Source organism: Pinus tabuliformis, chromosome 2_2 (genome assembly GCF_031772625.1).
Source record: "Pinus tabuliformis cultivar Carrire ecotype Pingquan chromosome 2_2, CPIR1, whole genome shotgun sequence".
Lineage (NCBI taxonomy): Eukaryota > Viridiplantae > Streptophyta > Pinopsida > Pinales > Pinaceae > Pinus > Pinus tabuliformis.
In genome coordinates, this window is record NC_142300.1 from 712,084,035 (window position 1) to 712,109,077 (window position 25,043).

The 25,043-nt window shown below is 38.5% G+C and overlaps 1 protein-coding gene across 1 annotated transcript; it reads right to left on the reverse strand.

The window, feature by feature from the left end:
* Positions 1-5,381: 5,381 nt before the first annotated feature.
* On the reverse strand, positions 5,382-15,749 carry LOC149194651 (putative LRR receptor-like serine/threonine-protein kinase At1g67720). Its single transcript, XM_089407749.1, has 13 exons — positions 15,584-15,749; positions 15,375-15,495; positions 15,236-15,307; positions 8,454-8,522; positions 8,248-8,319; positions 8,081-8,147; positions 7,645-7,882; positions 7,340-7,554; positions 7,093-7,119; positions 6,644-6,788; positions 6,248-6,405; positions 5,928-5,984; positions 5,382-5,585 (listed from the first exon to the last, which is right to left on the reverse strand). Exons 1-13 carry the CDS (start codon positions 15,747-15,749, stop codon positions 5,382-5,384), a joined length of 1,611 nt encoding a protein of 536 aa, XP_089263875.1.
* Between the last annotated feature and the right edge of the window lie 9,294 nt (positions 15,750-25,043).

The window sequence follows — 25,043 nt, forward strand, 5'->3', positions numbered from 1 at the left end:
GAGATATATGAGCCAGCGGAGAGGTTGTACACTCTTTTGCAACAAGGCCATGGTTCGAACATGTTGCAGATGGGATGGATTTTCCATGGACCTGAGCATGGGAATTGGACCGATTCTTGATGAGTCCGAGATGTTGCAGAAGCCAGGGAAACACTGATGGGGACATAAGGATGTGAATTCTTATGATTTGAGAGTGAGAGTTGGACTGATCATCCGACTAGTTCGAGTCATGAGGGGTTCCAATGTGCAGAGATGTATTCATATCAGGTGGAGTATCTTGACGGGCAACCTATGGAGGGACGAGACATGATGGAGACGGTGGTTCTACATATGTTGCAGGGATGTTTGCAATATGTGGAGGAGTTAATATCATGGATAAGACTGTTTAGATATGAAAATCTTTATCTTGATAGGATGGTATGTTGTCAAGGACGACAACGACTTTAGGTGGAGGAGGATGTAAGGACTTGCTGTCCTTAACATGTTCCGCCGAAGTGCAACTGTGGATGGAGGCTTGAACGAGCGTGCGGTTTAGAAGAGTGTGAGCTCAGACTTGGGTATGCAAAGTGTTGTGCGCATAACAAAAGGAGGGAGAGCTGTTTATAGAGGCGTGGGGAGCATGAACGCTCAACCCACGGCCGACCCACAAGGAAACAAAGGTCGACATGAAGTTAAGGGCTTTTGCGATGAAGTGAGGGCGTTGGGCAAGTCGGCTGGGCAGCCAAGACTTCGCCCTGCCTTGCATATATATTGGAGGAGTATGGAGCTCATTTCAGCATCGATCAATCGCTCAACATCTTCGCTCATAAGAGGAAGTGCACAGATTTGGAGGTAGACGCAACAAGGAGTTAAGGCGCATGACCTGGTGATGCGTCCGTTCTTGGGCGAGGCTACACGAGGAGTGAACGCACATCTTAGATTTGGGTGAAGGGCGCGGGCAAGGTTGCCCGCCAGTTGGAGAAAGGTGTGCACGGGTGAGTGGTGCCCAGATCGTGCGAAGGTGCGCCCGACGGTGAGACGAAGTGTTGAGATTGTGGACAAAGGCATGTCTCGGGTGGAGGCGCCCATGTGTGGCGACTTGGAGGCACGCCCAAGTTGGGCAAACAACATGATCGTGCGACAAGGTGAACGGATGGTTGGTGAGTTGTGCGGCGACCGTGTAGAGGCGCTGACGAGCTGGGCAACTAAGTTTGCTGAAGATTGTAAATTTGGCTAAGTATGAAACTTGGGGTTTCCAAGTATACTTGTAAAGCTTTGTAATTGTTGTAAAAGACTGTATAATATATTATTCGGGCAGACTCATTGTTAAGGGAGTTTCCCCTCCCTTTATACTGTGCAATTGCGTTCTTCATTTATAATTGCTGATGATAATGAAAGTGTATGGGTGTTCATTGGTATAAAGGATAACATAATAATAATTGGTTGCAAAACACAAACTAAGTAGGAGTAAGTGGTTAGGCGTAGTCCACGAACATAAGTATTGGTGAAAAGAAAGTGTTCGGTGGTGCCGCACTTCGCTAAGAGCGGTTGAAAGACTACCGCTGGCTTGGGGGTGTGATGGTTGGTATCAGAGCTCCGTTGGAGCTAGTGATAGAAGCTGATTCAGGGTTGAAGAAGCTTGACAGTTGGTGATTGAGCAGGGTTGCTTGTGACAGGTACTTGCAGGGGAAGGAATCTGTTTCACATACAAGTGGAACAAGAGCTGGTTCATGTTTTGCAGGGAACTTGGAGAAGGCTGAAAGGCAAAGATGGTGGATGAACCTATGGCAGGTGAATCTAGCCATGACGCAGGTGAAGTCTTCCAGTACAAAGTGTTGGAATAGATGGGTCGATGGAGTTCTAACTAGGTTTGGATGAAGGTTGAGAACATAAAGATTCAGAACTAAGAAGGGAACTTGAAGAACTCAGGAGCCAATGCGGAAGTACAACAGATGTTGAACTCAAGGAACTTGATGAGGAGATTCGACAAGGTGGTCTTGGTCTTCAAGAGCTCTTGGATGAAGGAGCCCAGTTGAGGAAGAAAAGTGCCATGGTGAAAGCCGAAATCAAGAAAGTTAACGAAGAGATAAAGAAGAAGCTTCTTGGTAAGAAGATCGTTGTAATTGAGCAGGAAGAGCTCGATTACATTGACAGGCTGGAACTCAATATCGAGACAATCCAGAGGATGTTCGGAAGCTTCGTTCTATGGAAGTAGTCAATGGACACTTGGTTGGTGCACTTGAGCAGAATGCGATGGAGGACAAGCTTGAAGGGATTCAAGCTAGGCCAAGATCGAGTTGCTTAGAAGAGCCAAGTAAGGAAGTGAAGTACCTTAGGAGGAATGTCAAGTTGGAGCACAAGCCAATTACACTTCTGAGGCCGAATTCTTGAAGAAGGTTGCTGATGTGAGACACAAGATAAAGCTGACAGAAGGAGGTGATGCCTTAAAGTTGGGCTTTGTGCAGGTGACCGTAAAGGGCAAGAGATTTGTGGCTTTGGTGGATACGAGGGCTACTCATAACTTCTTAAGCAAGAAAGCAGCAAAGTCTTTTGTAAAGAAAGCTAAGATGGAGAGGGAATGGAGTGCTTTCAAAGAAGTCAACTCTACCATGAAAGATGTTATTAGTGTGATGGAGAACACTCAAGTGAGAGTGGTATCGTTGTTTGGAAAGTTGGACTTGAGGATCGTGGACATGGATGATCATTCTATGGTGTTGGGGCAAGATTTAATGAGGCTTGCGCAAGCCATACCAATGGTGGACCGAGACATTCTCTTGATCACAGCTGAAGGAAGAACCATGATGGTTCCGATGAATAGAAGGAGTTGCTTGGGGTATAGATCAAATATGAATTCTATGACTTTGTATCCAAAATATCCGAGTGTGAAGCATGAGGATGTGGAGCAAAGAGGACTTGGGAGTATGACTCAAACAACGAAGGAATAGAAGCTGATTGACTTCGTTGCAAGAGCGAGGAAGAATGAAGTAAGTGAGAGGGTAGTCTCACGAACCTTGAAGCACTTGACAAAGACATCTTCTACTGATGATCTTCACAATGGAGTTGGGAATGAAGGGAGTCTGAGTACTACTTCAGAGGCAGTGATTGATGAGGATTATGAAGGTTGAGATCCTGCTAGTATAGTGGATTTTTGTAGGTATGCTATGGGCATATATGACTTTCAGTTGACGAAGGACAAGCTAGGTGAGCTTGGGTCTACATGTGGCGAGATTGAGGCTGTGCACAGATACTTGAGGAAACAACATCAATCTGATACATGGGTGGATCAGATTCAGGGAGGAAACTTCCTTGCCCTCCTTTCTCTATAGACAACCTTGGAGAAGTGTTGGTGTAGGGACCTTATTTGGGAGGGGATACACCAACTTAGCAAGGGGCCTTGGGAGGAGGCTTCTTTATGATAGATTGCAGACTTGGATGCAAATGGCCAGATGCTGGGATGGAGTCTACATGGGTTGGACATCATGGACAACTAGAGTCATGGACTTCAGGTTGGAGACATGGAGCATGACAGTTATGCAGGGACATTATGCAGGAGCATGTGTAGAGGTGTCATTCATGGACGTTCTATGGGGAATGCCGAAGCAAGGATGTTGTGAAGATGATGTTGTGACATGGAGATATATGAGCCAGTGGAGAGGTTGTACACTCTTGTCCAACAAGGCCATGGTTCAAACATGTTGCAGATGGGATGGAGTTTCCATGGACCTAAGCATGGGAATTGGACAGATTCTTGATGAGTCCGAGATGTAGCAGAAGTCAGGGAAACATTGATGGGGACATAAGGATGTGCATTCTTATGATTTGAGCGTGATAGTTGGACTGATCACTGGACTAGTTCGAGTCATGAGGGGTACCAATGTGTAGAGATGTGTTCATATCAGGTGGAGTATCTTGACGGGCAACCTACGGAGGGATGAGACGTGATGGAGACGGTGGTTCTACATATGTTGCAGGGATGTTTACAGTATGTGGAGGAGTTGATATTATGGATAAGATTGTTCAGATATGAAAATCTTGATCTTGGTGGATGGATACCAGGATCGTATGTTGTCAAGGACGACAACGACTTTAGGTTGAGGAGGATGTAAGGACCTGGTGTCCATAACACATTCCACCAAAGTGCAACCGCGGATGGAGGCTTGAACGAGCGTGCGGTTTAGAAGAGTGTGAGCTCAGACTTGGGTATGCGAAGTGTTGTGCGCATAACAAAAGGAGGGCGGGCTGTTTATAGAGGCGTGGGGAGCATGAACGTTCAACCCACAGCCGACCCACAAGGAAACAAAGGCCGACATGAAGTTAAGGGCTTTTGCGATGAAGTGAGGGTGTTGGGCAAGTCGGCTGGGTAGCCATGACTTCGCCCTGCCTTGCGTATATATTGGAGGAGCATGGAGCTCATTTCAGCTTCAATCATTCGCTCAACATCTTCACTCATAAAAAGAATTGCGCAGATTTGGAGGTAGGTGCAACAAGGAGTTAAGGCGCATGACTTGGTGATGCGCCCATTCTTGGGCGAGGCTACACGAGGAGTGAACGCACATCTTAGATTTGGCTGAAGGGCGCGGACAGGGTTGCCCGCCGATTGGAGAAAGGCGTGCACGGGTGAGTGGCGCCTAGATCATGCGAAGGTCCGCCTGACGGTGAAATGAAGGGTGAGTGCCTGGTTTGTGCAACGACTTGGCATGGGTTCTTGGGTGACTTAGGTGAGCGCTTGCCCGTCATGCAAGTGTGCACGGTGACTCGGTGAAGTGTTGAGATTGTTGACAAAGGCGTGTCTCGGGTGGAGGCACCTGTGTGTGGTGACTTGGAGGCGCGCCCCCAAGTTGGGAAAACAACACGATCGTGCGACGAGGTGAACGAAGGGTTGGTGAGTTGTGCGGCAACCGTGCAGAGGCACCGACGAGCTAAGCAACCAAGTTTGCCGAAGATTGTAAATTTAGCTAAGTATGAAACTTGGGGTTTCCAAGTATACTTGTAAAGCTTTGTAACTGTTTTAAAAGACTGTATAATATATTATTCGGGCAGAATCATTGTTCGGGGAGTTGCCCCTCCCTTTATATTGTGCAATTGTGTTCTTCATTTATAATTGCAGATGATAATGAATGTGTATGGGTGTTCATTGGTATAAAGGATAACATAATAATACTTGGTTGCGAAACACAAACTAAGTAGGAGTAAGTGATTAGGCGTAGTCCACGAACATAAGTATTGGTGAAAAGAAAGTGTTCGGTGGTGCCACACCTCGTTAAGAGTGGTTGAAAGACTACCGCCGGCTTGGGGGTGTGACAATATCGCTCCATCAAAAGTTCTGTCACTGTGAAAATCTTTGTATTTAGCCTCTTCTTAGTAGTTGAAATAAACTAGTACTACTGTTAGTTCCTTTGTGTTCACGCAATTTCTGCAATAGCGTCTTTCAGCTCTGCCACTACCTGATTGACCGTTGGCCTGAAATACGGATCTCGCTGAACACATCTGATCGCTAGATTAGCAATGCGAGTAATGGATTTTATCTCATAATTTCCACGGAGCCTTTCGTCTCTGATTTCTATTATTTTGTTCTGATTTTCTTCATTCTCTGGGTATGGTCTCACCTACAAGGATTCCAATAGTCACGATTTTTGTTAATCTAATTTTCCAGTAATCACAAATATTGTTAATTTAAGGCGGATCACAAACTACAAAGTTACAATATTATAATTGGATTTTTATTTTTATAATTTTTCAGAGAAGGAAAGTCAAACCATTGCATCATTCTTATTTAGAAATTTACAATTAGAATATAAAATATACGTTTTGGATGAAAAGCTATCAGATTTCTTACCCAACAATATTTTGAAATTTATGATTAGAATATAAAATATAACATGCTTTGAATGAAATGCTATCAGATTCCCAAAATATGCAATGGATGGAAAAAATAAAAGATTCCTTACCCATCGAACAAGGTTTCGTTCTTCTGCTCCTAGTTTTGCATTAACAGCTTGTCTACACTGATACTCTCCAGAAAAACCACTCCAAAACTATACACATCACTCTGTCTGTCAACATTTGAGTTTGACAATAACTGTGGAAGAAAGCTTAACCCAATCATTGAAAAAATACAGTACAATTTTTTTTATCTGCTCTCTGTAGAAAAATACAAAGAATCCATCCTGTTCTAATAGTTAATCCAGTTACTCAGTGTGGAGAATGGAAAGAGATTGCGGGATGTATGTGGTTTACGCTGGATCAAGGTATCCTCAGTTCCTTTCACCGCAGCGACAATGTGAGAAGCATCCCCATCAATTGTCATCCTTGACAGACCGAAATTGCCCAATACTCCATTCAAATTGTTGTCTAAAAGAATGTTGGCAGTCTTGACATCCCTGTGAATTATCTTTGGAGTGCAACCCATGTGCAAGTATTCTGATCCTTCAAATATGGCAATACAGGTGGATCACAGGAAAACATGGTCAGCGTTTATGTCATTGAAAGTTAATGTGCAATACTATTCTGGGAAAGGCATACCCTGGCCTGCGTCTATAGCTATTTTCAGCCTTGTTTTCTAATTTAGTTCGGAACATTGTGCGTTAGGACCTGCAAAAGAAAAGAATTAGAACCAAATTTGTGTTGGTTAAGCTGCTTATATTTCTCTGAGAAACGTACGTACCATAAAGGTGGTCTTTGAGAGATCCTCCAGACAAGTGATCGTAGATTAGCATAAGTTCTCTGGACTTGTTACAGTAACCCAATAATGATACCAGGTTCCTATGATTGACTCTAGAAAGAAGATTGATCTGCTCAAGGTATAGCCACTGTTAATATATGTAGGAAAAATACAGTAATAAGGTTAGCAAAATCAATTGGTCTTTAGTTCAAATTTAGTCAGATCATTCCGGGTAAAAATAGGTGTAATTATTTCAATTATAATTTTAAATATCAAAATGAATTTACTATTTTAGAAATATTTGAAATATTGTAAAATTATTATTATATAGTTTTTAATCAAACTTTCAAACAAAATGAAGTGAAAATCTACCCAGCAATTCCAAAATGTCACCTCTTTAAACTGCTCTTATCTTCATGGAATGCTATAATTATTATTGATGAAACATATACCTTAGACTGAGTACTTTGTATATCTAACTGAATTATTTTGAAAAAACATTAAGATGAAAGTAAGAATTATATTGCAAAAATTACAAGAGTAGATTAAAAAAATGTAAAACATTTATTCTGAGCCTTGTAAATGGAGGTAGACATTTTCTGAACATGCGGATCTCTGTCTTTTTCATTTATTTAGAAAGTTGAGAGACAACCCTATTAGCATATAATTACATGGATTAAAATTTCCTGAATTAATTACCTCATTGAGGAAGTGATGGACGACGCCGTGACTAGAGAAGAAGGACAAGACTTTTATGGCTATATCTTTCTCGTCAGGCAATCGACCATAAAACACGGAACCAAAGCCCCCATGTCCAATCTTCCGACTAAAGTTATCTGTGGCAGCGATCATCTCAGACAGACTAAAGGTGCGAGACTTTATTAGATTCGGCACTGTAGTAATTATTGAAGAATCTGCAATTCCATTCATGTGTCCAGATAAAGTTATTATTTCGAAAACCAAAAGTTATGTATGATATTTTCAAAGTTATTACATGCAGTGACCTTGCTCCATCATCGTTTCCTTCTCGTCCTCGCTGCCTTCGGAAGACATATCACCAATAGCCATGCCCTCTTTTCTCCTCAAGTTCTTGCGACGTACAATAATACACACTGTCAGCGCTACAACGATAATCAGAACTCCCCCTAGTGTTATTCCCAAGATAACCCTCACAACGTTTTTATTTGAACGGGGAGGAATACATTCCCCCTTGTGCATACGCAGGTAAGGGTTCCATAGTAACTGGAACATAACATAATAATAGATTTGCCATCAACGTTGGCTGGAGCCTAAGATTAATCATTTTGTCAAAGAGATTTTTATTACATTCCGCAGTTCTGCAGTTTTGCCAGTATAAAATATCAAAGGAAATTCTGAACTCTAAAATCCTTTAATGGGATGCCTGTGGAACTGGGAAAGTAAGAAATACGGTTACCTGACTTTTAATGAAGGATTGAGCAGAAGCTGCTCAGGGATTACACCACTAAAATTATTGTTCTCTATAAACCTATTACAATGACAAACCATTACGATTTTCATAATTAATTCCTTTAGCATTGAAACCAAAAGTGACGATAGAAATTGAAAAATGAGATATGGATACGTACAACTCCTTAAGGTTTTTGAGTTGAGATAGAGAATCTGGGATACTACCACTTAGGTTATTATTTTGTAGATGTCTGCAAAGTAAACTCAGTAAATCAGTCAGATCTCTCTTCTTTAAAATGATGATAAATCCTTGTTTTGTGAAAATGCACAGGCTTGCGAGTAAAATGTCAACACAGAGAAAAAAATGTGTTCAAAAGAAACTTACAGACTCTCCAACATGGTTAAATTGGAGAAATCAGGCAAGGGTCCGATCAAATTATTATTGTCAAGTGACCTATTAATTTCAAAACGAATGGATTAACGCCATTTTCAATATAATTTTCAAAGACAAATAATGTTCCATTCATCGAAAAGTGAAAGATTTTTATCCAACAATATATTTAGCACTGCATCGAGCATATAACCATGACTATTGTTATGCATTCTGCAACTTTTTGTCGGGAATTTCTGGTTATTCCAAACAAAATACAGTGGAAAAATCCTTTGTTTCCACTGTTCAGAATTTTCTGATAAATTCCGAAACAACAAAAATATGAACAGAGAGCAATACTCTGTTTTCTGATAATTCAAAAACACAAGAACAGAGCATAAAATAATACTCTACTTTGCCTCAGGATCAAAAACTGATCAAAATAATACTTTGTCTTTGACACAGAAAAATACTCTGTTTTTAACTCAGAAAAACAGAAAAATTCGTTCTCTGGAAACGGTGTTGCAGCAACACAGTTTTTTTTCAGTTGCTGTTCGTGGTGTTGCAGCAACGCTGTTCGTGGTGTTGCAGCAACGTGATTTTTGACGTCAAGTATTTTTCGACTTACGGTGTAACAGCAATAGGAAATTTTTGACAAAATAACTTTTGGTGAAACAGCAACGCACAGAAAGAAACTTCTATTTATGAAAATAAACCAACAGATAAAACTAAGTCTTCCTCACGTAGAGGGATCTTCACAAAATATTATGCTAAAGAGCATCGTCCTCTTGACAGAGGGATTACAACAGGAATGCTTCAGTTCCACAAAACAACTATCTCAGAAAATTTCAGCACTGCTGTGCAATACAAAAAAAATTCTCTTGTTCTACACTGCTGTGTGTTACAAAAGGACTTTCAATCTATTTTCTCTCTATTTTCTACTTCTGTTTCTGTTTCTATTTATAGTGTGGGAAAGGGTCTTCACCGCTTTAACTTGCTGATGAAGTCTCTGCTGCTCATGATTAACAGATTTGATCTCTTGCTGTATTTTTGAGTCGGTTGTGATGAAATCTATGGCTGATAAATGCTGTGTCGGCTCGAGGCTGGTTCTTTTCTATTTCAGCCGTTCTGCTCATTAATATGGTTGTTGAAAAGTAACGGTGTGGCGCTAGATCTGATCTTCTTCCTTCTGGAAACACAAAAATAATTAAAGAGTGAAAAGATGGTAATGGCGGTGACATAAAAGATCAGGAGAAAATGTGGGGCGCCGGATCATGACAAATGAATAAAGTAGCTGCTGCTGTTCTGTTCACTGCAGTTGAAATTATAATTTCAACACTCCCCTTTAATTTCAACTGCTGGGTTATCAGTCATACCCAGAAGTTTCCTTAAAAACTCAAAACTTTTCTGATCCAATGGCTTTGTCATAATATCTGCAACCTGTTCCTGAGTCCTGCAATGTTGTAAAATGATTTCTCCATTGTTCACCAATTCTCTGATGTAGTGAAACTTTGTGTCTATGTGTTTTGTTCTCTTGTGGAATACAAAGTTCTTGGATAATGCAATAGCTGAGCTATTGTCACAAAAATAACAGTTGCTGTTGCCTGCTCCTGGCATAGACTTCTCAACATTCTCCTCATCCAAACCGCTTGACATGCTGCTGCTGTAGCTGCCACATACTCTGCTTCTGCTGTAGACAATGCCACAATTGGCTGTTTCTTGGAAGCCCATGACATGGCTCCTGAACCTATGTGAAAAATGTAACCAGATGTGCTTTTCCGGTCATCTACACTTCCAGCCCAATCACTATCTGTGTATCCAACTAAATCTGAACATTCTGAAACAATATAAAATATGCCATACCTTTTTGTACCTTTAACATACCTCAGAATTCTCTTTGCTGCCTGCCAATGTGTTTCTTTTGGCTTCCCCATGAATTTGGAAATTAAACTAACAGCATACATTATGTCTGGCCTAGTTGCAGTCAAATACATGAGGCTGCCAACTATGCTCTTGTACACACTAGGGTCAAAATCTTTGCTGTTGTCCTCTTTGCTGAGTTTTAATCCCATCACTGTGGGAGTGATTGCTGCCTTGCTGTCCTGCATGTTAAATCTGCTCAACACTTCATTTACATATTTTGCCTGTGAAATAAAAATTCCATTTTTATTTTGATCTACTTCTATTCCTAAGAAGTATCTCAGCAAACCCATGTCAGTCATCTCAAATTCTTCTTTCATGACTGATTTGAAATTTTCAATGAGGTAGTCATCATTACCTGTAAAAATCACATCATCAACATATAACACAACAATTAAAATTTTACAGTCTTTTTCTTTGATGTAAACAGTGGGTTCTCCCTCACACTTCTCAAATCCGTTCTCCAGTAGATAGGAATCTATCCTACTGTACCACGCTCTTGGTGCTTGCTTCAGCCCATAAAGAGCTTTCTTTAATCTGTAGACTTTGTGCTCTTGGCCTTTCTTTTCATAGCCTAGAGGTTGCTCAATGTAAACCTCTTCCATTAATACTCCATTTAAGAATGCTGACTTCACGTCCATTTGGTAAACTTTCCATTTGTTTTGTGCTGCTATGGACAGCACTGCTCTTACTGTTTCCATTCTTGCAACTGGTGCGAAAGTCTCCTCATAATCTCTCCCATATTGCTGCTTATATCCCTTGACAACAAGTCTTGCCTTATGCCTTTCTATCTTGCCTTCAGCATTACTCTTGGTCTTGTAGACCCATTTAACTCCAATGACTTCTTTACCTTTTGGTAGCTCTACTAAATCCCATGTCTTATTTCTTTCTATGGCATTCATCTCCTCATCCATAGCTTCTATCCATTTCTTATCCTTAATTGCATCTTCGAAATGAATAGGGTCATCAACATGACAATACAAGGCAAACAAAGAATTCATTCCTTCATCATAAATATCACTTAAATTTCTGAATTTCTTACCTCTTTCATTCGGTGTGCAAGTGCTTGTAGATGCACTTGAATTTCCTCCTTGTGGTGTGCTTGGAGAAGCACTCTCATTTCTCCTTAAGGGTGTCTCTTGCTGTTCTGTTGTTGGTGCTGCTGTTTGGGGATGTGTTTCAGCCAACTCCTCATCATCATCATCATGAGACAAACAGTTTTTAACATTAACTGTTTTCTCTATGCTTCCATCCCAAGCTTCCTCTTCAATAAATTGAACATCTCTGCTCACAAAAAACTTCTTGGTGGATGGGATATATAACCTGTAAGCTTTGGATTCTTCACTATATCCAATGAAAATACATTTCTCCCCTTTGCTGTCCAATTTCTTCCTTAGCTGATCTGCAATGTGTGCATAAGCCACACAACCAAAAACTTTCATGTGGGTGACTCCTTGCTTTCTCCTACTCCATGCTTCTTCTGGCACTTTGTTCATCACTGCTTTTGTAGGACATCTATTCAAAATATATACTGCACAGTGTACAGCTTCAGCCCAATAATCATTTGGCAAATGCTTTGCCTTCAACATGCTTCTCGCCATATCCATGATTGTTCTGTTTTTCCTTTCAGCAACTCCATTTTGCTGCGGGGTGTACCTTGCTGTAAATTGCTTATGAATTCCATTTTCTCTGCAAAAACGTAAAAATCCTTTGGAGATATACTCACCTCCTCTGTCAGTTCTCAAAACCTTGATACGCAGCCCACTCTGATTTTCTACAAGTGCTTTGAAATTTTGAAATTTTTCAAACACTTCACTCTTATTCTTCAGAAAATAAACCCAAGTCTTTCTGGTAAAGTCATCAATAAATGTTAGAAAATATTGGCTGCCTGCAAGTGATGGAGCTTGCATCGGTCCACATAAATCTGAGTGGACAATTTCTAAAGGTGCTTTTGCCCTTATGCTTTTCCCACTTGGAAAACTTTCTCTGTGTTGTTTTCCCAATATACAACCTTCACAAAGGCTGTCTGGCTTTTCTATCAATGGTAATCCTCTTACCATTCCTTTTCTACTCAACAAATTAAGACCTCCAAAGTTGAGATGTCCAAATCTCAAATGCCACAACCAATTTTCATCCTTTGGTACACTTTGGAGAGCCTCTTGTGTCACTGCTGCAATTACATCTTTATTTTTCAGATCTGCCCTTATTCTGAGAGGGAACATCCTGTTCCTTGTCATCTTCACTTCAGCAATACAACGTTTGCTGGGTAATCTGTCCATGATGGTGCATACATCATTCTCAAAGAAAACATTGTAACCCTTCTGAACAAGCCGTCCAATACTCAAGAGATTACACTTCATTCCAGGAACATAATAGACATCTACTATGGTTTTCTTTTCACCTTTCTTTGTAAATATTTTGACTTCTCCTTTTCCCATAACAGAAATTTTACTATCAGTCCCAAGTGTGACTTGTGACTGCACACTTTGATCTAAAGCAGAAAACAGGGCTATGTTTCCTGTCATATGGTTGCTGCAACCAGAATCTAAAAACCATATATCTTCACTGTTTGTTTCAGCCATATTACAAACTAACAACACATTATCTTGACTGATATTTTCTCTAGTGATGTTTGCACTAGATCTATTACTCATATCATGCTGCTTCTTCCTACATTCATTTGCATAGTGCCCATATTTTTTACAATAATAACATTGGACATTGGATTTTTCATACCTTTGTCCTTGAGCATGATGTTGTCCACTTTGCTGGCTGCTGCCATGGCCTTGGTTCTGATTTGGATTGCTGCCTCTTCCTTGAACGTTTGCTGGACTATTTCTTCCGCCTCTGTATTGGTTTCTTCCTCTTCCTCTCTTGTTTCCTCTGCCTTGACCTCTTCCTCTTCCAAATGACATCTGGGTCTTGAAGGCTTGCTCTAGAGATGAGTTTTCATTTCTACTCAACCTCTGCTCATGTGTTATCAGTGATGCATAAAGTTCATCAACTGAAAAATTTGAGAGATCCTTTGTCTCTTCTATGGTGGTGACAATCACATCAAACTTTGAGGGTAGGCACCTCAATAGTTTCTCCACAATCCTCCTTTCTTCAAGAGTTTCTCCATGAGACCTTATCTGTGTGACCAAACCAATTGCTTGTGTGAAGAATGAGTCAATATTGTCTGACTCCTTCATACGCAGGTTTTCAAAATCTTTCCTCAGCAACTGTAGTTTTGTTGTCCTCACTTTCTCCATGCCTTGATAGGCTGTCTTGAGAGTTTGCCATGCTTCTCTGGATGTATTGGCTGTTGCTATCCTCGAAAACACACTCTCATGCACTGCTTGATATAAGAATACAAGGGCTTTTGAGTCCTTCTTCTTATTGCTCTTCAACAGCTCTTTCTCTGCCTGAGTTAATCCAATAAACTCTTCTTCATTTGCTGGTTCTTCAAATCCATATTCAACAAGTTCCCATAAATCATGTGAGGCAAACACGGCTTTCATGGTTATTGCCTAGTAGTCATAATTTTTCCCATTGAACTGTGGGAGCTGGGTATTAAACATACCCACGCTGGTGCTGGCCATTCTTGCAATACTTGACTGTAAAAAAAATCACTTAATTGTCTTCAGCAGCTACACAAAAAACTAATCTGAAAAATACCTTGACAGCGTTTTCGCTTTGCTGGATAATCTGCTGCAGCAACAAATCTTCTTTCAGCTTCTTTGATGTCTTCAAAGAGCCTGGACAAGCTCTGATACCATGTCGGGAATTTCTGGTTATTCCAAACAAAATACAGTGGAAAAATCCTCTGTTTCCACTGTTCAGAATTTTCTGATAAATTCCGAAACAACAAAAATATGAACAGAGAGCAATACTCTGTTTTCTGATAATTCAAAAACACAAGAACAGAGCATAAAATAATACTCTACTTTGCCTCAGGATCAAAAACTGATCAAAATAATACTTTGTCTTTGACACAGAAAAATACTCTGTTTTTAACTCAGAAAAACAGAAAAATTCGTTCTTTGGAAACGGTGTTGAAGCAACACAGTTTTTTTTCAGTTGATGTTCGTGGTGTTGCAGCAACGCTGTTCGTGGTGTTACAGCAACAGGAAATTTTTGACAAAATAACTTTTGGTGAAACAACAACGCACAGAAAGAAACTTCTATTTATGAAAATAAACCAACAGATAAAACTAAGTCTTCCTCACGTAGAGGGATCTTCACAAAATATTATGCTAAAGAGCATCTTCCTCTTGACAAAGGGATTACAACAGGAATGCTTCAGTTCCACAAAACAACTATCTCAGAAAATTTCAGCACTGTTGTGCAATACAAAAAAAATTCTCTTGTTCTACACTGCTGTGTGTTACAAAAGGACTTTCAATCTATTTTCTCTCTATTTTCTACTTCTGTTTCTGTTTCTATTTATAGTGCGGGAAAGGGTCTTCACCGCTTTAACTTGCTGATGAAGTCTCTGCTGCTCATGATTAACAGATTTGATCTCTTGCTGTATTTTTGAGTCGGTGGTGATGAAATCTATGGCTGATAAATGCTGTGTCGGCTCGAGGCTGGTTCTTTTCTCTTTCAGCCGTTCTGCTCATTAATATGGTTGTTGAAAAGTAACGGTGTGGCGCTAGATCTGATCTTCTTCCTTCTGGAAACACAAAAATAATTAAAGAGTGAAAAGATGGTAATGGCGGTGACATAAAAGATCAGGAGAAAATGTGGGGCGCCGGATCACGACAAATGAATAAAGTAGCTGCTGCTGTTCTGTTCACTGCAGTTGAAATTATAATTTCAACACTTTTGACTCCTTAACGGGATTTAATCTGATGGGTTACAGAGGGGATAAGTGAGAAAAGCATATATCTTCTTACACGTTAACTAATGCAGTGATCTGTAGAACATGCTCAGGCACCGGTCCTGAGAGATTCCATCCTGACAAATCGCTTTTATAAGTATCATCAGATTTACAATTTCTGCTACAAGTTGTGAAGTGTAAAAAATTAAACTTACATTTCCAAGATTCTTACTGCCAAAGAGCTATTATCACATCCAATTCGTTTCCACGATATCAAATACCAAGTGTCGGAAATCCAATCTTTTATGTCGAACCTGCTTTTGATGGCTTCAAGAGCTTAACTGCAGTTTAAGAAATTCATGGTTATATAATGAATTATGACATCAATAATTTCAGCATGAGAAATTTTAGTGAGGGTACTTACGATCTTGGGGATATGTTGCCGGTTGTGTATCAATTATGAAGTAATACTCATAAGCGTTGATTATAGGAGCAAGCGTGGAGCCGACAGCCTTAACCAGATGAAATTCGAAGCTACCCGTCGGATTGTATATAAACTCTAGTTCTAGGGTGGAAAAATTTCTGACCATAGTAATGATTCCATATCGTGTTTCACCATTTATACTGACGTAAATGTTGAAATATTAATAATTTCAACTGCGCATTTAATTCAGTTGAAAACCACCTGTTTTTTATCGCACCGCCTTCACGCATCAGTGGTATTTTTCAGGAGGGTTCACCGGCTGATGCGTGTCCACAATACGGTTTCAAAACCACCCATTCCCCGGCCGGCAATGTTCATGCGATTTTGACCTCCGGGGAATTAATGTCAATCGTCCAATTAAATCAACGGACCTGCACCATTTGAACTTGCCTGAGGTTTTATGGTTTTATGGTTGACCGCCCGTTTCTCCGTAGAAGTAATTTAATGAATTTACCGTGGTTGGTAGAATCATAGGTAAAGATTTTAGTTCATTTGTACGGGAGTATGGCATGATTAAAAGAAAGGTATGGGCACAAGTAAACATTTCTAAAAACCATTTAATTTTAATGTTTTTTTTATGCACGAGAATATGGTAAGGTCAAAGTATTGTTATGTGGTATGAGCACAAGTAAACGTTGGTAAAAACCATTTAATTTTAATGTTTTTTTATGCACGGGAATATGGTATAGGTCAAAGTATTGTTATGTTTAGTTTTTGTTCATAGTATATGGAATGCTCATAGTTCATTAAGGGAAATGTGTGGGACGCAACCGCAAAAAGATGTTCTGGTGTTCGTTGGTTGAACCAGCATTGTAAGGGAATGCGCAACAGTGCAACTGTAATAATTTTTGGATGTTTCATATGAAATGTAAAGGGAGAAACTTGCCGCAGCAAATGTAAATATTTTTTTTTTATTCCAGCAGTGAATGTAAGTGATTTTTACAGCAGTAAATGTAAGTTTTATTTTTACACACAGTAGTGTAAAAATAAAGTTTTGGAGCTGAAACAGGGTAAATTTTTTTTACTACATCTCAAGCAGTCTTAGTGAATCCCTATGAGAGAGAGGAAGAAATATGTAACAGGCAGTTTATTAATGAATGGAAAGTTTTTATGTGTGTTGCTGAAACTCTGTTCTCTGGAGAAATTTTTTTTGCTTCCCTGTGTAAAGATCTTGTGAAAACAGAGCATTTTCTCTATTCAGTCTTTTGTTTGAAATTACCAAAAATTTCCAACATGGTATTAGAGCTTGTCCAGGCTCTTTGAAGGTGTCAAAGAAGCTGAAGGAAGGATTTCTAACTGCATCAGCTTCTCCAGCAGAGTGAAGACTCAGTCAAAAAATCCAAGGTATTTCTCAAGCTAATTTTTTGTGTTGTTGTTGAAGAAACACTCAGTTATTTTAAATACATAGTCAGGTATTTGAAGCATAGTTAAGAATGGCAAGGTCAAGGAAGAAAGTCTCCAATCCTCCTAAGGATGTGTCTCCCTCTACTACTAAAATAGAAGACAATCAATTTGAAAGCATTCTATTTGAGGCTCCAAGGTTCAATGGGAACTTTGATATATGGGAAGTAAAAATGAGGACTTTCTTACAGTCTCAAGGGATTGAAATTTGGGAATCAGTGATTGATGATAGCAGGATGGATAGAGAATCCAAGGAGTACAATGCAAAAGTAGCAAAGACAATCTTGAATGGGCTACCTGATTCTGTAAAGAAGAATCTAGGAAAATATTCATCAGCAAAGGATATATGGGACAAACTTCATGACCTTCACTCAAAAGGAGCACTGACCATGACCATCAATCAAGAAGGAGATCCTGAACCCATCATAGAAGATGAAGAGAATGAAAAGGACTTTGTAGAAGAACTCCTTGCTCGACTTATGACTGCCATGGAAGAGATTAACAATTTGAAAAAGGAAAATGAGGCACTTAAGAAGATAGCTCTAGTTGGTAACCAAGATCAAACAAGGAAGAAAGTTGACCTCATCAAGCTTCAAGTACAAGAGAGGGATGAAGAGCTTTGCCAAACTTAAGAAGGAATTTCAGGAAAGAAAAAGGAAGCATCATGAAGAAGTCATATCCATGACAAATCAATTGAATAAAGCAAAGAAGCAGGAAAATACCTTGTCAAGTCAACTTGAACAAAGGCACAAGAGCGTGAACAAACTTGAAGAAGAGATTGGTCAGTACAAGGTAGAGGTCTCCTCCCTTAAGTCTCAATTACAAGAAGCCAGGAAACAGGCACAAGAAGCTGAGAAGAAAATGGAGAGCAGTCAAGAAAAGAGTGAAGAAATATTCAAAATGAAGTCAGATGTCATCTCCCTTAAAATATTAGCAGCTGAAGCTACTCGTAGCAAGGAAGAAACTGAGGAACAACTTGCAAGGAAGAATAATGAGTGTGAAAGATTGGAAGAAGAGGTTTTCCTCCTCAGAAAAAAGGTTGAAGGGATGAACAAAATAATGAAGAGCTCTCAAGCCTTGGATGACATGCTCAGCTATCACAGATGTCCATCTGATAAATCAGGACTCGGGTATGCAGGTGAACCCTCAAACAAGAATGAAAATGCTTTAAGCAAAAGAGATGTGAAGAAGCCAGAAAGAAATTGTGATGCTCCTAGTTCCAGCAAAGGCAAGGAGAAAAATCAAGGCTACAATAGAAGAAATCTTGCTCCAAGTAGAAAACCAGCTCCAAAATGAAATGTAGATGATGTCAAAGAGGCAAGAGGAAATGGTTATCACTAAAGGATCTCAAGGCAAAAAGGTTTCAGAAGTACATCAAGGAAACTTCCATCTTCCAGGTACCAAAGTTCATTTTTTGGTTATTGTTATTCTTGTTCAAACTTTGGTCATATGGCAAAAGACTCTAAAGCATCTCATAGAGATAGATGTTATAGTCTCCGACAACCTCCAAGAAATAATTTTATATTAAGAAATCATGAAATCTTATTCATGAACAATGTAGAATACTTCAAGTGTCATAACATTGGTCATATGGCACGTGATTGTAACTTAACATGGGCTCTTACACAAGCTATAACCATGCAAAAGAAGAAAGTTACACAAGTATGGAGAAGGAAGGAAATACAGTCCGAAAGTCCTTTGAGCTCTCCCGCCAATCTAAGATTTTTTTAGAAGACTCTGCCAAAAGGAGACGATGCATACAGTTAGGGGGAGCCTATAATTCTTGATCATTATCGTTGAAGCTATTAGTGAACAGGTCCTTACGAAATCCTTGCTGAACTATATTAACAGTCATTCTTTGATGGAGATCATGTTTCATGAGCCATTTCATGGGCTTTTAAGAAACAGCCTATTGTGGCATCGTCTACAGCAGAGGCTGAATATGTGGCAGCTACAACAGCAGCATGTCAAGCAGTTTGGATGAGAAGAATGTTAAGGAGCTTATGCCAAGAGCAGGTAAAAGGAATGTGATTTTTTGTGACAATAGCTCAGCTATTGCATTATCCAAGAATTCAGTGTTTCATAAGAGAACGAAACACATTGACACAAAGTTTCATTACATCAGAGAATTGGTAAGCAATGGAGAAATTGTTTTAAAACATTGCAGGACTCAAGAACAGGTTGCAGACATTCTGACCAAGCCACTGGACCAGAAAAGTTTTGAATTTTTGAGGAAATCTCTGGGTATGACTGATAACCCAGCAGTTGAAATTAAAGGGGAGTGTTGAAATATTAATAATTTCAACTACGCATTTAATTCAGCTGAAAACCACATGTTTTTTATCGCACCGCCTTCACGCATCAGTGGTATTTTTCAGGAGGGCTCCGATCACACCAACCAGCTGACGCGTGTCCACAGTACGGTTTCAAAACCACCCATTCCTCGACCTACAATGTTCGTGTGATTTTGACCTCTCGGGAATTAATGTCAATCGTCCGATTAAATCAACGGACCTGCACCATTTGAACTTGCGTGAAGTAAATTTTTGGTTGACCGCCAGTTTCTCCGTAGAAGTAATTTAATGAATTTACCGTGGTTGGTAGAATTATAGGTAAAGATTTTAGTTCATTTTGTACGGGAGTATGGCACGATTAAAAGAAAGGTATGGGCACAAGTAAACGTTGGTAAAAACCATTTAATTTTAATGTTTTTTTTATGCACGGGAATATGGTATAGGTCAACGTATTGTTATGTTTAGTTTTTGTTCATAGTATATGGAATGCTCATAGTTCATTAAGGGAAATGTGTGGGACGCAGTGGAAAAAAGATGTTCTGGTGTTCGTTGGTTGAACCAGCATTGTAAGGGAATGTGCAGCAGCGCAACTGTAATAATTTTTGGATGTTTCATATGAAATGTAAAGGGAGAAACTTGCCGCAGCAAATGTAAGGAATTTTTTTTATTCCAACAGTGAATGTAAGTGATTTTTACAGCAGTAAATGTAAGTTTTATTTTTACACACAGTAGTGTAAAAATAAATTTTTGGAGCTGAAATAGGGTAAATTTTTCTTACTACATCTGAAGCAGTCTTGGTGAATCCCTCTGAGAGAGAGGAAGAAATATGTAACAGGCAGTTTATTAATGAATAGAAAGTTTTTATGTGTGTCACTGAAACTCTATTTTGTGGAGAAATTTTTTTTGCTTCCGTGGAAAGATCCTGTGAAAACAGAACATTTTCTCTATTCAGTCTTTTGTTTGAAATTACCAGAAATTTCCAAACAGTAAAAGGATCTCGATTCTAACAAATTTAGGGGGATGTTTGTTGATTGAATTGATAGGGATTGGGGCTGATTTGAAGCCACCCATTTTGCATGACAGCAGTGTGGGGAAGGTCTTCTGTATTGTTTGTTGAAATGGGATCTTGTGAACTTATATACTGTAGATCTGGTGAATTTGGATATACGACTAACGTCCAGATGTGGTCGAACTCGTCTTGAGAGTACCTGGCTAATTCACCGTACAAAGTTATCCACTTCAATCATAGTACATAAAAATATCTGATACCAACCTGAAAGTTCTCCTTTAAATGTGATAAGCGCCTTTAACCATTATTAGAAAACCCCGAATGAAAAACACAAAAATCAGATTAAAAATCTAAAGAAATTTTCAAAACATAGCCCTATAACACAGACCGGAATCCTTTCACATCAATATTTTCTCAGAACTATGTTGAAACAGAGAGATAGTTTCTGAGAAGCGGTGAATGATATCATTTCATCACTCATACGAAAACGGATTGGGATGAATCTCAAAACCTAGATCTCCAGTTTATGCGTAGGTTTCGAAAGGTACAAGATATAATAAAGTTCAAAATCTTCACCTGATTATCGGTGAATTACTTGTTCCAGCATTATCTCTTGATGATAATCTCAACATGGAAACTTGCTTAGCCTGTCCGTACATGCCATCTCAGAGGATCTTCAACTCGATAGCATTGATAAAGGGATCGTCACTCTCAGAGGTTCTGATGAAGCAAACATACAGCACTCTGCGAGAACTAACGAAGATATTATCATTGAAAAAGAAATCTGAAGATACGACTGTTACGTTGCTGAAAGCCAGCATACCCAGTGTGTCAATAGTGAAAGTGAAGGTGGGGTAATTTTGATATCCAGTGTAATTTCCGATGGAAAACCATAGTCTTAAAGGTAAGGTACATTCGGGGTCACCCGCAACTCATAGCAAGACTTATTGAGAGGCTTTAGGAAGAAGCGTAGTGTTGAAAGGATTTGATCAGTGGTATCTCCTGTTACTGCTATGTCACCGATGTCTATGTAATTATTGTTCGCGGTGTGATTTGTTTTTGCTCTGCAATCTATACTTAGAAATACTGCGACCCAAAATTCCCTCGATTAGTGAAAGAATATATTTTTATCGAAAGAATATGAACAGTAAAACATTGAAAACTGCTGGATTATTATTCTCTGGATGTGAGTATGTTATTGCTGGATCGCTCTTTCTTAATGTTGGAATGTGAATCACCTTGTTGAACACTGATAGGATCCAATAACCGCAAGAGAAAAGTGATAGTTTTCCAACAGACCCATTTGGCATAACAAAATTTGGCCATCGATCGCACAAACTTTTAAAAAGTAGGATTCAGAGATATGGCTGCTTATGCATAACAAACGTTGGAGTGTTGAATTTACATATGAAAGTTGTAAATGATCCTTTGTTCACGCTTCAAAGGAAAAGTTAGAGATATGTCTGCTTATGCATAACAGACGTTGGAGTGTTGAATTTACATATGAAAGTTGTAAATGATCCTTTGTTCACGCTTTCAAAGGCATTTTCAGTGTATATTTTTATGGCCATCTTTAAGTTGATTGCAGATTCCCTGAATATCGGACATAGTATGTTTATCGAATTCTCAATATTCCAAGAATCTGCAATTGACTTAAACTCACCTCATTTTTATATTCTTAATTTTCAAAAAATAGATAATCGAAATTATTATAAAATTTATGCACGTCTGTGATAAAGTTCCCACAACTGAAACTGTGAGCTGTAAACGATAAAAACCTTCCTTCGATGACCGCATCCAGTAACTCGATGGGCATTTTTAATTTGACTAAGGATTTTTAAACTTTTTTAATTTAATTGTAAATTTTGGGATTTTTAATTTTTTTAATTTAATTGTAAATTTTGAAATATTTTAAAATTTTAATTAAATATAACACTAGGGAATCATTTATTTAAATTCTTTAAAAAATAATTAAATTTAAAAATAAAGTCAAACTAAGTTTGTGAATGTCCTATACAATGCGATGCGATCAAAGTCCCTCGCAAAAAAATCCCGTGGTAATGAAAAAACAGTTTTAATGGGCTCTCCAAAGGTAAAATGCTACGTTTGACTTGTATTTTACACTACCATGATGAGGTAGATTACGCTGCACGAAAGTGGAAATGAAGAATAATAAAACTAGCAATTGTCCCAAAAGGTACAAATAGAGGCCGATAGGATTATTAAATTGGAATTGTTGAATTTTTTTAGAAGAGATATTGGTTCAATCAGCCTGGTTTCCTACACTGCCACAACTCTTCCCGGTAAACCCTGACAACGATTCTGCTTTTGTGAAAAATTAAAATTTGCACCAGTAAACGTCACACATATACCTATACAGCTGGATTGTTGATTGATATCTTTGGACGTTGAATAATTTAAGGTAAATCTATTCGCTATTACGCATTTGTGAAAAAATGAAAATTTGTACCAGTGAGCATCACAAATATATACAGTTGGATTGTTGATTCATACCTTTGGACATGCTCGATTAATGAATAATTTAGGGTATAATCTATTACGTAAACAAAGTATCAAAGGGGGAAGGGGTGGGGTTTGTGTACTGGATCAAGCCTTTGAGATTCATGGGAGAAATGAAGGAAGAATCCCCGCCCAAAACCTCCTCTGCAATCATCCACTGTACCCTCTCAGTTGGATGAAATTTGTCCCAGTAAACATATTCCTTGGGATCCTTGCAGATTGAGCACCCTGGATCCAACCCACAGCCTACATGGCCATTGTATGGACCATCTCCACAGAAAACCTATTGACCCACCCTGTACCTCCTAGTCTTCGTCATCCAAAATGAGGTCTAGTCTGCAGCACCCTAGGCCGATGGCCTAGGTTGCCCTGGTTCGAGTCCTCCTGCCGACAGAGCCCTCATTGCTCTCTTTTTCACATCCCCCCTCAAGTGAGAAAGGATTCATAACCCTATATAATCTTATTAATGAATATTATTATATATAATATTATATTAATATTAAGGTTTAATCCTATTCATATAACCAAAAATAATTTAAGAGAGTCATAAACTAAGCAATATGGGGATTAACAAAAAAAATTAATTAATTAATCTATAAATAAATAAAAATAATTTTTTAGGAAGAAAGCACAGGAATCTAGCATCTGTTGATACTCCAGCCATCATCTCTATTTAAATTAACAAGTCTTTTTTTTTCAATTTCTAAGGCCTCTCTAAATTTACGATAATGAAAATGGTCAATCCTCGCAATGACTTTAGCCTCTTCAATGGAGATGTGATGATTAATTTTTTCTACATGCTCTACCAAAGCGGAGGAGCGAGACCTTCCATGCCTGATGTCGGCAGCATGTTCACAAATCCTTTGGTTAATGGATTGACCGGTCTCACCATAATAAGGAGCTCGACAAGAACAGGGAATGATATAAACACCCTTCTAATCCTTGGGGTTAATTGGGTCCTTAACAAAATGAAGAGAACTTCATATAGTGTTAAGAGGTCTAAAAGAAGAATGAATCTCATGCTTCCTCAAGATCCTAGCAATTTTATCCGTGGTCCCTTGAATAAAGGGAAGATGAACACCGGAAGACCAATCCTTGGGGTCAATCTTACTCTTAGGACCCTTTTCAGCATTTTGAAAAGCCTTAAGACCTTGAGACCTACTATAACCATTCTTATTAAAACTTCCAGGAGGTAAGTTTTCTCATCTTCAAGGTGATTTTCGTCATAAACTTGCAACACCCGCCGAAGTAGCTAAGGTGTTGAGAACGCCTATCTTTTGAGCAGGAAAATGATGGGAGCTAGCATGGAATTAAATTGAATTTAATTATTTTAGAGAGATGTTACAATGTTTAACATTTTGACTTAGTCAAATTAAAATTAAAATATAAAATATAAAATTTTCCAACCCATGGTTTTTCCTTATCATATTTTTAATCTATGGTTTTTTCCCATGGTATTTTTCTCTAATGTGAGTTATTTAAAGGTTAATATTTAAACTAATCTAAATTCATTTTAACTCTACATCTACCAAATGCCAAAAAAATCAAATCTCTTTTCACTCTTAAAAAATCAAAGTGTCAAAAAAAATCCCTCTTAACCCATAATAAACTTACAACTAAAAATAAATCTAAACTAATTTTTAAATTTAAAATTTAAAATTTATATTTCAATTAAATTATAAAAATAAATTAATAATACATTGCATTTAAAAATTAAAAATCCTCAAAAATCTTTGCTTTTCTGAGCTTTTTTCTTTCGATCTTTGATTTTTATGATCTTTTTCGTGCTTTCTTGATTTTTTTTGCATAGAATCTTTTTTGAGCTTTTGTGCTTTCTTGACTTTCCGTGCTTTCTTGATTTTCCATTGTTTTGTTTTCTGGTTCAGATCAACGGTTGAAAGTGTTTCATCTCATCTAACGGATCAAAGTAAAAGTGTTGACGAAAAGTTGATGCATAGGAAAGGCCTATCGGCCTAATTATTTAAAAAAACATAATAATTGAATTAATAAAATTTAATTATTTTATAAAAATAGATTATAAAAATGATTAATTTAAATACGGATGGAGTAATGAGTATTAAGTGGATTATTTAAAAATCACGAAAAATAGTCTGTTATTATTACTTTTTATGGAAATAGTGATAAATGATGACTTACTTAAAATATTGAATCCCAA

What these genes read in the sequence shown, in the direction of transcription:
- LOC149194651 (XM_089407749.1), bottom strand. Translation starts at nt 15,749, where the DNA reads ATGGTCAGAAATTTTTCCACCCTAGAACTAGAGTTTATATACAATCCG. An exon ending in GGCAACATATCCCCAAGATC is followed by an intron (nt 15,496 to 15,583) that starts GTAAGTACCCTC and finishes ACTGCAGTTAAG; the next exon opens with CTCTTGAAGCCATCAAAAGC. An exon ending in GCAGTAAGAATCTTGGAAAT is followed by an intron (nt 15,308 to 15,374) that starts GTAAGTTTAATT and finishes TACTTATAAAAG; the next exon opens with CGATTTGTCAGGATGGAATC.